We start from the raw sequence: 12,557 nt of genomic DNA, 5'->3' as shown, positions 1-12,557 counted from the left end.
CTGGCCCACCCCCTCTCAGATGCATTTCCGTTCTTCAGACACCCTTGTAGCGGGTAGCGTTAGAATCCTGGCGTGTGCCGCCATCATGCAGACTGAAGACACCACAGGTAACTCAGGAACCACGACTCTACCAGAGACCGCTCCTGCTGACCTGCCTCCAGCCGACCAAGTTGAGGAGGCTCCAGGAGAGATGGCCGTCTGCTCCGTGAGCAGATGCAGCCATCCCGCCAAGTTCTGTGAATAGGGTCACCGCAGCTCCAGATCATGGTCCCTGACAAGAACCAGCCCTGCAGTTGGGCTGTGCTGCCAGATCAACACAGACCCTGTGCCGTGCATGGCAGGTGAGCTGAGGACAGGTTAACACCCTCTCCACAAGGGCGGGTGCCTGGACAGATAGGAGCCAGTCCACCCACAGACAGGGCAGGCTCTTAGAAAATTGGGTCAGGGACTTCAATACTCAGATGGGAAATTCTGGAGACAGGTACGACCAGGTGCCTTCTCAAAAAACAGTCAGCAGAGGTTCTGGACGCAACCACACTTCAGCAATGCAATTTCCTGGTGGTCCCCCAAGGTCGCTACTGTGAAATAAAGAGTGATATTTAAACCAAATGGCCAGTTGTGTGGGATTTTGCCTATGAAGAAGTCAAAGCTGGTAAACCTGATTACAAAACAAATACACAAAATACAATAATTTTCCTGTAAACTAGCTGACTCAGAAAAATATACTGGAAAAATTATAATCACAAAGCATGTACTCATACATTTAATAAGAACTCGTTCCATCTTCAAGTTCATTAGGGATTCTCTGTCCTCTTCATTCTGCTGTTGAGTCCATTCGTTGAGGTTTTTTTGTTTAATTTCTATGATTAGAACTGAAAATAGTTCTAAAATTTCCATTTTATTCTTGTTTAAATCTTATATTATCTTACTGAGACTTTCTGTTTCTTTGCTGAAACTTTCTGTTTTTTCATTTGCTTCAAATGTGTTTGTAATCGTTTGTTGTCATTGTTGTTAGATGCCATTGAGTCAATTCTGACTCATCGTGACCCCATGTGACAGAGCAGAACTGCCCCATAGGGTTTCCTAGGAACAGATCACCAGGTCTTCTCCCAGAGAGCTGCTGGGTGGGTTCAAGCCACCAACCTTTCAGTTAGCAGCTGAGCACTTAACTGTTTCGCCACCACGGTTCCTTCTGTAATTTCTCACTGAAACATTTTTATGAGTGGTGCCTTAAAATCTTTCCTAGATAAATCCGATGTCTGGGGTATCTCAGTGTGGGTGTCTATTGGTTGTCTTTTCTCATTCAAGTTGAGATTTTCCCGGTTCTTGGTGTAACAGTGATTTTTTTATTGTATCTTGGACATTTCAGGTAATGTGTGATGAGACTTTGTCTTATTTAAATCTTCAGTTTTAGCAGACCTTCTCTGACACTGCACAGGTCAGGGAGGGGTACCATGTCATTACTGCCTAGTTGGGGTGCAAGTCTAGGGCCCCTGGGTGGTGCATATGGTTAAGCACCAGGCTACTAACCAAAAGATTGGCTGTTCGAATTTACCCAGCAGTGCCACAGAAAAAATGCCTGACAATCTAGTTCCATAAGATTACAGCCATTGAAAACCCGATGGAGCACAGTTCTCTGCACACATGGGGTTGCCATGAGTCAGAATTGACTCAATGGAAACTAGTTTGGTTTTTTAGATTACCTTCTAGTCCATGAACTGATCATGAATGTTCTTTACAATTTAATTGCCATTGTTTTGGGAATACTTTCTAAGCCCGTCTTTTTCTTCATAAAGAGGATTAAGAATTGCACCTTGTTGTGACTTCAGAACCCCCAGTTCTCTTTTGTGGTTGGCTGCTGTTGAGTCGGCCCCCAACTCCATGCACAATACAACAAAACTCTGCCTGTTCCTACGCCATCCTCATGATCAGTCGTGGGTTGAACCGTTGTGAACCATCGGGTTTTCACTGACTGATTTTTGGAAGAAGATCTCCAGGTCTTAACCTGTTCAGCATCTCAGCAACATGCAAGCCTCCACTGACAGATGGGTGGTAGCTACACATGAGGTGCATTGGCCGGTAACCAAACCCAGGTCTCCCTCATGGAAAGCGAGAATTCTACCACTGAACCACCATGGCCCCCATCCAGTTCTCATAATTGCTTTATAATGCCTCACTACATTATGGAATAGTCGCAGCCAGCACTCTGCTTACATGACTCACGGAGGTGTTGGCTCCCTTTCCTAAGCCCCACGTCACTAGCCACAGCTTCCTGGTGACTTTAGCACTTTTGAGATTGTCAAAGAAATATTTATGATCAGTCTCATCTCCCTGCTAGAACACAGGTTGCTTAAGGACACAGTTATGTTTTTAGCAACTTTTCTGTCCTTGATGGCATCTAGCAGAGTGAGTTCACCATGGAGCTCAGTAGATATCTTTTGTTAAAGAAGTAAATGCCTATAGCTTTTTTTTAATGACATTTTTGAAAACCATCTCTCTTTGCAACAATAAAAGTAAGATACGTTTTTGGTAGAATGTCTCTAGTTCACTTGTGTCCAGTCATATACTGGACAGATTGAGGATCAGTCCAGGGGGTTAAATGCAAGCAATACGTATCGCAACACTGGGAAGCATGATGAGTGAGATGAGAAATATTTATTGGCATAAATAAATACTTATTACACTTCGACCCTTTTGTGTATACTTTTTCTCTGAACAAAAGTCTGGGTGTGTTTCTTCGTTAAAAAAACTATGTTATGCCTCCAAAACTATTTCCACGTTATCTGCAATAGATAGATTACAACATCACTGTGTATTACTGTTAAATAATCAGCCATTTATTCTTTATCTTGCATTGGCAGGTTTGGATGGTTTAAAATTACAGGGAGAAAATAATATTTTCTTTTTGAAGAGTGTAAATTTTTATAAGTCTTTAAAAATGGGAAGTTTTAAGGTGTCCTATACATATGAGAAATTGTGATTCTCTTATCAGTCCCTCAACGTCATAAGCATCAGCCCCTTTCTGATTGCCACGCCACCTTAATATACGTAATCTGTGGGGGAAGATGAAACTTGGGGTCCCAGTTGTATTCTGGTGATAGCAGCTTGCTGGGTTTATTGATGAAAAAATATTTGTTCAGATGGCTTTCATACGTGCTGTTGAGTCTATTTTTGGTGTCATGGACAACACCCTTTAGATACTTGTCAATGAGAGTTAAAACCTCCTGAGGTGTGCCACCAACAATTGAGCTGTCGTAATAGAAATCTCCCAGTCCGAACGGGATGCAGGCTGCTGACCAAAGCCTTCTCTCATAGGGAAAATTCTTAGTGTTTTTAAAATACCACCACCCGTGGAGCTGAGCCACAGACTTGCCCAGGGTCTCCACCCCAAAGTCATTCTGGAAGACCTGGTTGACGGCCATGCTGAAGAGGAAGTCGGCTTCATTCTGGATGTACCCTACGATGTAGTCCCCCAAGTTCTTCATGTGCAAGAGGTTAAGGTCGTACCACAAGTCTCCTTCGATTATTTTAAGCACTTTGAATGTTCGGAGAGGACCTAGCTCTATGTCAGGGAGCTGGAACAAGGCATCCACCATGACATAAAAGATAACTTTGTAGCCAACCATGAAGTGCTTGTCAGCAGATCGTATGAACAGTTCCAGGTACTCATCTACAAACCTGTGAAACACACATGAGGGGAAAAAAAAAAAAGCAAGACATTGATTCTGCTAAACATTATCAGCAGCTCGTGTACCATCAAACATGCTGTCAGGTCCCTGGTGGCGCAAAGAGTTTGTATTCAACTGCTAGCCAAAAGGTGGGTGGTGGTTTGAACCCACTCAGCAGTATGGCAGAAGAAAAGGTCTGGCAATCAGCTTCCGTAAAGATGACGGCCTTGAAAACCCTGCGGAGCAGCTCTACTCTGTACACATGGGGTCGCCATGAGTCGGAATTGACAGCAACTAACAACAACAACAAACAAGCTGTCTAACACGTTGATGTTAAGGATGCCCGGGCAGTAAGGGTAGGGCAGTGTTGGTTGTATTGGCAGTGAAAGAGACGCAGCGAATCTGGGGACCTGAGAAGAGCTGTTACGTTTTGGAACAACTGTGGTGAGAAAAGAGGACAAGAGCCAAATGGGTCTTAGTGAGGGGATTCCCAAATAGGATTAAGGACCCAGTTAAGGGTAAGGAAAATGCCACTACAAATTTTTATTCGGGACAGCTAGAATAATGACTAGGGTTGATCGTGAATAGCTCTTTGGGTGTAGAAAGCCCACGGGTGCACCCACACCTTCCCAAAGATCAGGAGCACCTACCTGCCTACAGCAAACACAGCCAAGCCCACGGTGATGTTCTGCCTCTGGTAGTAGTCGTTCAGGACATGTCTATTGAACGTGCCTTCCCAGATGACCGGAGCACCCCAGTCAGTTGTTGTTATAACATCAGGGCGTTTGCTATTGAACAAACAGAAGCAGGTACCACTTTACCATGACTTCAGGAGTTATTGCTCAAGTGGTAACAGCTATTGCTTCTAGATTCTAACTCTGTGCCAGGCACGGTGTATAAGTGCATTAAATTAAAAATAAAAATAGTGACAACACTAAATGCTGGCGAGGATGTGGTGAAACTGGATTTCTCACACACTGGTGGTGGGAACGTAAAATGGTGCAGCCACTCTGGAAAACAACGAGGCAGTCTATAACACTAAACACGCAACTACCATATAACCCAGCGATCGTGCTCCTGGGCACGTTGGTGTTACTGGTGTTGTTGTTATTAGGTGCCATCAAGTCGGTTCCAACTCATAGTGACCCCATGTACAACAGAGTGAAACACTGCCCAGTCCTGTGCCATCCTCACCATCTTTGCTGTGCTTGAGCCCATTGTTGCAGCCACTGTGTCAATCTATCTCGTTGAGAGTCTTCCTCTTTTTCCTCTTGGTAAAGCTGACCCTCCACTTTACCAAGCATGATGTCCTTCTGCAGGGACTGCTCCCTCCTGATAAGATGTCCGAAGTACATAAGAGGAAGTCTTGCCATCCTTGCTTCTAATGAGCATCTTCCAAGACAGGTTTGTTCATTCTTTTGGCAGTCCATGGTATATTCAGTATTCTTCACCAACACCATAATTCAAACGTTTCAACTCTTCTTCAGTCTTCTTTATTCGTTGTCCAGCTTTCGCATGCATATGAGGTAATGAAAAACACCATGGCGCACCTTAGTCCTCAAGTGTTGCTTTTCAACACTTTAAAGTGATCCCTTGCAGCAGACTTGCCCAGTGTAATACGTCGTTTGATTTCTTGACTGCTGCTTCCAAGGGCGTTGATTGTGGATCCAAGTAAAATGAATTCCTTGACATCTTCAATCTTTTCTCCATTTATCATGTTGCTGCTTATTGGTCTGGTTGTGAGGATTTTTGTTTTCTTTACCTTGAGGTGTAATCCATCCTGAAGGCTGTGGTCTTTGATCTTCATCAGTAAGTGCTTCAAGTCCTCTTCACTTTCAGCAAGCGAGGTTGTGTCATCTGCATAACGCAGGTTTTTAATGTGTCTTCCTCCAATCCTGATGCCATGTTCTTCTTCGTATATCCAGCTTCTGGCGTGTATCCCAGACAAAGGAAAACACATTCTCATAAAACCTTGTGCACAAAAGATCATAGCAGCTTTCTTCATAATAGTCCAAACTGGACATAAGCCAGGTGTCTTTCGTTGAGCGAGTGATTAGACAAAGGGGTCCATACATATCACAGAACAGTAGTTAGCAGGGAAAAGGCACAAACTGTCGATGCACACCAAAGCTTGGGTGACGCTCGGGGAATCTTGCTGAGTGAAGCAAAGCCAACGCCAGTTTACATGCTGTGCAATTCCATTTATGTCACATTTTTAAAATAACAACATTTTAGAAATGGAGGACAGATGAGTGGTTTCCAAGGGTTAGGGATGGAGCTAGGCGGGAGGGAGGGAGGTGTGGTTAAGAAAGGGCCACGCGGGATCCTTGTGGTATTGGAACTGCTCAGTATCTTGACTGTTGTGGTGGCATTGTTGGAGGTCCTGACTCTGCCATGTCCTCTGATGTCCTCAAGAGACAAATCTTCATGCCGTTCCAATGGGCAGTACCACGTGCCAGAGAGCAAGGGGAGCTCTGGGAAGTTACATCAGGATACCCACTTTGGAAAATGGTCTGGCACTGTCTCCTAGGTTGGACATCCACATGCCCACCACCCAGCGGCCCCACTTCTACTCAAGTGAGACTCTCGCACACATGTGCCAGGATGTGTGTGTAAGGACCTTCACAGCAGCACTGCTCACAAAGCAAACACATAGAAACCATCCAAGCATCAGTGAACAGGACGGTGGGTGAACAACCTGGCGTACTTCCACACTGGATTATTATACAGCTGTCAAAATGAGCTCCAGCAACCAAGGGAAAGGGGAGGACCCAGAAGATTCCATACAGGATGGTATCTTCTTGATATGGTTATGAACAACTGAAATTTCAAAATAAGCTTTTTTTTCCAGAATACTTACAGATGAGATTAAATGAAGCAAGGGACAATGGACCAGAGTTCAGGGTGGTGGTTATTTTAGAGGTGGGGAGAGGGACAGGGCAAACGGATAGGGAGGGACACCAAGCTAGATGGAAGTTAATGAAGGCTGTAACATTTGTTTCCTTAAAAATAAACAAGCATAAAAAACAAATGTCCATCCACAGGTGGATGGATAAACAAAATGTGGTATATACATGCAATCGAGTATTATGCAGCCATAAAGAGAAATGAAGTTCTAAGTAGATATAGGAGTCTAAATGGGCAGCTTCTGTCTGGAGGTGAGATGAGAAGGCAGAGAAGGTCAGGAGCTGGTTGAATGGACACGGGAAATCAGGGGTGGAAAGGAGGAGTGTGCTGTCACAGTATAGGGAGAGCAGTTAGGGTCATATAACAATGTGTGTATAAATTTTTGTATGAGAGACTAACTTGAATGGTAAACTTTCACTTAACCTACAACGATAAAATAAGAGAAATGAGGTTCTGAGGTATGTCTCAACATGAATGAACCTTGAAAATGCTATGCTGAGATAAGTACAGTGGTGGCAAAAGGACAAATACTCTATAATCTCCCTTATATAAAACAATCAAATACACAGGAACCAAAGACTATGAGCGGTTACCGGGGTAGGAGGGAGGGGAAAAGGGAAGTTTTCATTTGGGGGCATTGAGTTTATGTTAATGGTGGTGCCATATTGTGGAAAAGGATAGTGATAATGGTGGCGCACGAAAAATGTAATCAATGTCACTGAATTGTGCATGTGAAACTTGATGTGCGGGCAAATGTTTTGGAGTACGTATTTTCACCACAACAACCGAAATTTAAAAACTAAAAATAAATAAATAAACAAGCAAGCTAGCAAATAACATAAGCGGGTTTTGCATGCACTAATGTTGAAAGTGTGTCATGAACCCTGGATTATGATTAATTCTATGCACCTGAGGTCCATTTAACACACATACATGTATTTATTTATAGGTCTGTGTGTGTCTGTATATATATAGGAGAAAGGAATTCACAGAAGATGAAACAGAAATGAATAATAAACATACGAAAAGATGTTCAAACTCAATAGTAATTACAGAAATGCAAATCGAAATGAGATACTTTCATTCATTTATAATAGTTTTGCCAAGAATAAAAGATTTCATAATACTTTATCCACTGTACAGAAGGAAATCAAATGGTACAATTATTAAAGAGCAATTTAACAACCCAAGTCAAAATGTGAAGTGTTTACATCCTTTGACCTGATGGCTCCATTTTAGGTATTTGCCCACAGATAAACTCACACAGCAGTGTACAAAAACATAGTATGCACAAGGTCAGTCACTGAGGTGTTACTTGCAATAGCCTCACAAACAATCCAAAATCTAGAGGGAATTGGTTAAATAAATTCTGGCATACACCGCACGATAGAATACGACATAACCACTCAAAAGAATGAAGCTGTCCCAAGGGTTAATGTCAAATCAAGAGGGGTAATGAGTGGAATTTTCAACTTGCTTCCAGAGAGATTTTCTCTTTCACCAAATAAACCAGAAGGTTAATCTAGCTAGACTGTGTCAGCTTTCTCATTGATGCTGTTGTCATTGGGTGCTATTGAGTCAGTTCCAACCCATAATGACCCTATAGACAAGAGAAAGAAACACTTCCGGTCCTGCGCCATCCTCACAATCATTGCTATGTTTGAGCCCAGTGTTGCAGCCACTGTGTTAGTCTATCTTGTTGAGGATGTTCCTCTTTTTCGCTGACCCTCTATTTTAGCAAGCACGATGGCCTTCTCCAGGGACTGTTCCCTCCTGATAACATGTCCAAAGTACATAAGACGAAGTCTCACCATCCTCCCTCCTAAGGAGAATTCTGGCTGTATTTTTCCAAGACAGATTTGCTTGTTCTTTCTCATTACCTCCCTGAATTACCTGATTCTTGATAAGTAGACCCTAGGTTTGTTTATAAGAGTTATAAAAATAAAAACTCCAACTTCTGGAAACCTCGCATGATTGCTACAATTTGGTGATGGAAAAAATAAAAATTAAAAACTACCATTTCAATTTGAGGTGTGCGTGTGTGCATGCAGATATTTTTGTTCTTACCTAGGATTAAACCAGTCTGAGAGTCGAATTTCTTTTACTTGATGATTCCTGGGTACAAAGAGAAAATGAAGTTACCACGAGTAACCCGTTCATGCAACAAATATTTACTGAGCCATGTGATGTGATAGGCGTTGCTTGGTGCTGGTTCTACAACTGAGCTCAGCTTCTGCCCGAGAAAAGCTTAGAACAGGGAAGACAACCTCAAATAAACAACTACAGTTTCTGCGTGTTCAGTGCTAACAGGAGGTGGCAGGGCTCTATGGGAGCGTATCAGTGGACATTCAACCCAAATTTGGGGTTGTAGGAAGCCACTTGGAGAAGAGATAACTCAACTGGGTCTGGAAGGGCATGTGCTGGTCCAGGAAAGATGTGTAGGGTGAGAGAGTCATGACCAAGTGCCTGAAGGCAAGAAAGTACGGCTGTTGAGAGAAAGATACCTCTATTAAAAATTAACAGGGCAGATAGGAGAATGTATATTCAGACAAAATGAAGACGTAATCAATTCATTTATCAAACCTTAGTGGCTTTGTTACGTGTTGATGTGAAAGGTTGGAAGAGGGGTCCAGATGTGTGTTTTTGATATTTAAATACAGGATTCATCTAGAGTTTTATTGTACTTCTCAGTTATCATTCAGTTAACAAGCTTATTAGGCAACTTCACTTTCAAAACCCTGGGATATTTTGTGAATAAGAAAAATAACTGTAAAAGTGCATCTCTTTCTGGTATTATTAGAGATATCTTTAACCACAGATATTTTACGATGGGATTTCATAGACTAGACAACTGTCAAAATTCAAATTGCCCATGCCAAAATTCATTAAAAACAGAAAGTGACAAAGAAGAACCTACTGAAAAATCATCAGTCATTTTAAGTGTTGGTCTTATTAATTTCTGGATTCCTACGAAATGGTCAGTGAGTAGAAAACATGGTTGGCTAGAGAGTGTTATCCTAATCTGAAAAAAAACATCATTCTTGACAGAGATGCTTAAACTATAATAAATGTCATACCCTGTCCCATGTAAGCTACTCTTCTCTCTCTTTCCATGCTGTATTCTTCAGGAGGAAGTCGCTATGTGCAGCCCACACTTCAGGAATGGGAAGTTATACTCTACCTTCTTTAGGGCAGAGTATCTGCAGAAATTATTTGGAGTTATTCTGCATGGGAATTTTGTCTCTTCTCCCCATTTTTTTATTCAATCATTTATTTATGTCAGTATGTATTCACAGATATTTTATATGTTAGGTTATAATCCAATGAAACATTTATTCTGTTTCTCAAATTTTTCCAGCTTTGGCCACTGGGGGCTCTTTCCTGTGTTCCTTCGAAATATCTCCTTCAATGTAAGGTTGTTGTTTTGTTTGTTAGTTTCAGGGAGTGGGAGAGGTTAGCACTTGGTTGCTTCCTGACACAGCAAGATGTTCCAGGTTCATCTTGTTTACTTCCTTGCCCCAGTCCTATAGTCAGCCATTTCTGCAAGGAGGCCTTGTTCCTTTTATTGGAGAACGGTGTTAGAAGCCAAGATCTGGGCACTATGTGTGCTCATAGCTACTGAGGTGTCTTTGCTTCTAGGCCCTCTCAGCTGATTGAGCAAAGAAATATATGTATGCTAACCTGTGTATACACGTATCTGTTAATATTTCTATATGTGACCATCTATATTTATATTAAGCTAAATAAGAATTCACTCTGATGTCTCCAGCTTCATTCTATTTCTGTATGAATCATTCTAGTCTCCAACCCCCACCCCACTTTGTTTTTCTGTAATCTCCCACACCAACAGTGAGAAACCTGTCTCCCACCACACACCATCCATCTACTCAATCGCTCAATTCCAGTACACATGTATATCAGAATTGTTAGCCCACACCTCCACGGGAAACAACTTTATCAACCCGAGTACAGTGGTTATGTACAGGTTCTATTGCCTTTAGTCCTACAGACTCCACTCAATCCAAAGTGACTTAGGTCAACACCTTTCCTTACCCTCTTTAGTAAGGTTGTTTCATAACTTTCTGATACAGTTAGATTATTTCATTACATTCTGTAATCCATCCCTCCATAGCCCCTTAAATGATTTTTTAATCTGCATGCATTAAGATTCACTCTTTGTGCTGTAAAGTTCAATTTAACTGATGTGTAGTGCCATGTACCTACCATTACAGTATCATATAAAATAGTTTCACTGCCCAAAAATGTCCCTTGTGTTTCTCCCTCCCTCCTCCAACCCCAAGCCCCTGGCAACTACTCATCTTTTCACTGTTTATAGTTTTGCCTTTTCCAGAATGTCATATAGTTGGAATCAGACCATATGTAGACTTTTCAGACTGGCCTCATTCAGCCATACAAACAATACACATTTAAGACTCATACATGCCTTTTTGTAGCTTGGCTTGTTAGCTCATTTCTTTTTTATCACTGAACAATATTTCATTTTATGGCTGTATCATAGTTCATTTATCCATTTACCTACTGAAGGATATCTTGGTTGCTTCCAATTGGGGCAAATTATGAATAAAGCTTCTATAAACTTTTGCATGCAGGTTTTTGTGTGGGCATAAAATTTCAAATCTTACATTGGGCAAATAGCTAGGAGTGCAATTGCTGGACCATACGGTAAGACTATGCTTAGCTTTGTAAGAAACTGCCAAACTCCCTCCAAAGTGGCTGTACCATTTTATACCCCCACCAGCAGAGAACAAGAATTCTTACTACTCCACATCCTTGCCAGCAATTGGTGTTGTCAGGGTTTTATTTAAATCTTAACCATTCTAATAGCTGTGTAGTGGTATCTCATTGTTTTTATTAATTTGCAGTTAATTAATGACAAATGACGCTGGGCATTTTTTTATATGCTTATTTGTTTGCCAGCTGTATATCTTCTTTAGTGACGTGTCTTTTCAGATCTTTTGCCCATATTTTAATTGGGCCTTTCTTTTTTTTTTAATTGCTGAGTTTCAAGAGTTCTTTATATGTTTTGGATATTGTGTGTTTGGAAGGGGTTAATTTTCAAAGACATTATCTCTCACAATTATAGCTACTTTTCAGATAACGTTTGGGAGCCCTGCATTGCTTATAAAGAAGACCGTGAGGAGGAAAAATTTTTCTATATAAGAAAATTTTAGCAGGTTAACAAATTTGTCCCCCAGTAGACTTGTGTTTCTCCAGCAAGTTGTTTTTAGTCTAGTTTACATCAGACACAAAGGCAGCACTTTGAGGTAGTGTTTTCATGACATTTGTATATAAAATATGGTATCCTTTTCATAGTTTTTTACACGTGCTTACTGTCGCTGTTCTCCACCTACAGTAAAGTTCTGTGAGAACAGGGCTGGTCTGGGTGATCGCTGCCTCCCCAGCACCTGGCACAGAACCCGACACCGAGGAGGTGTTGATAAATGCGTGCTGGACCCTGGAACGTGCTTGTACTTCGATTTCTCCCCCAAAGAAGAGAGATTTTCTAATTAATGTAGAAGGTGTTATTAATATCTTTGGGCAAAACTCAAAACTCGGCTGTTTAAACAATCTCTGATCACTATAACAATCCATCAATATTTTCTATTTACCTGAAATGGCGCTCAACCAACAGCAGTGATAAAAGAAACGAAATCAGTAACAGCATTTTTCTATTAGATCTCATTCTCTCCTGGGGGAAAAGGAGAGAAAGAAAACTTTAAAAAGTAAAAAAAACTACATCTTTCTTACCTTCTGTCTTAGTCATCTAGTGCTGCTGTAACAGAAATACCACAAGTGGATGGCTTTAACAAAGAGAAATTTATTTTCTCACAGTCTAATAGGCTACAAGTCCAAATTCAGGGCATCAGCTCCAGGGGAAGGCTTTCTCTCTCTTTCAGCTCTGGAGTAAGGTCCTTGTCATCAGTCTCCCCTTGGTCTGGGAGCTTCTCTGCACAGGAACCT

The 12,557-nt window shown here is 41.6% G+C and overlaps 1 protein-coding gene across 1 annotated transcript; it reads right to left on the bottom strand.

Moving 5' to 3' along the window:
• Positions 1 to 3,011: 3,011 nt before the first annotated feature.
• GLT6D1 (glycosyltransferase 6 domain containing 1) lies at positions 3,012 to 12,279 on the bottom strand. The gene is made up of 4 exons (XM_004388696.3): positions 12,206 to 12,279; positions 8,643 to 8,690; positions 4,319 to 4,456; positions 3,012 to 3,678 (listed from the first exon to the last, which is right to left on the bottom strand). Exons 1-4 carry the CDS (start codon positions 12,277 to 12,279, stop codon positions 3,012 to 3,014), a joined length of 927 nt encoding a protein of 308 aa, XP_004388753.3.
• Between the last annotated feature and the right edge of the window lie 278 nt (positions 12,280 to 12,557).

This window comes from Trichechus manatus, unplaced genomic scaffold, assembly GCF_000243295.1.
Source record: "Trichechus manatus latirostris isolate Lorelei unplaced genomic scaffold, TriManLat1.0 scaffold00214, whole genome shotgun sequence".
Lineage (NCBI taxonomy): Eukaryota > Metazoa > Chordata > Mammalia > Sirenia > Trichechidae > Trichechus > Trichechus manatus.
This window is presented reverse-complemented; position numbering and strand designations above follow the sequence as displayed.

What these genes read in the sequence shown, in the direction of transcription:
- GLT6D1 (XM_004388696.3), bottom strand. Translation starts at nt 12,279, where the DNA reads ATGAGATCTAATAGAAAAATGCTGTTACTGATTTCGTTTCTTTTATCA. An exon ending in TTGGTTGAGCGCCATTTCAG is followed by an intron (nt 8,691 to 12,205) that starts GTAAATAGAAAA and finishes CTTTGTACCCAG; the next exon opens with GAATCATCAAGTAAAAGAAA. An exon ending in TCAGACTGGTTTAATCCTAG is followed by an intron (nt 4,457 to 8,642) that starts GTAAGAACAAAA and finishes TTTGTTCAATAG; the next exon opens with CAAACGCCCTGATGTTATAA.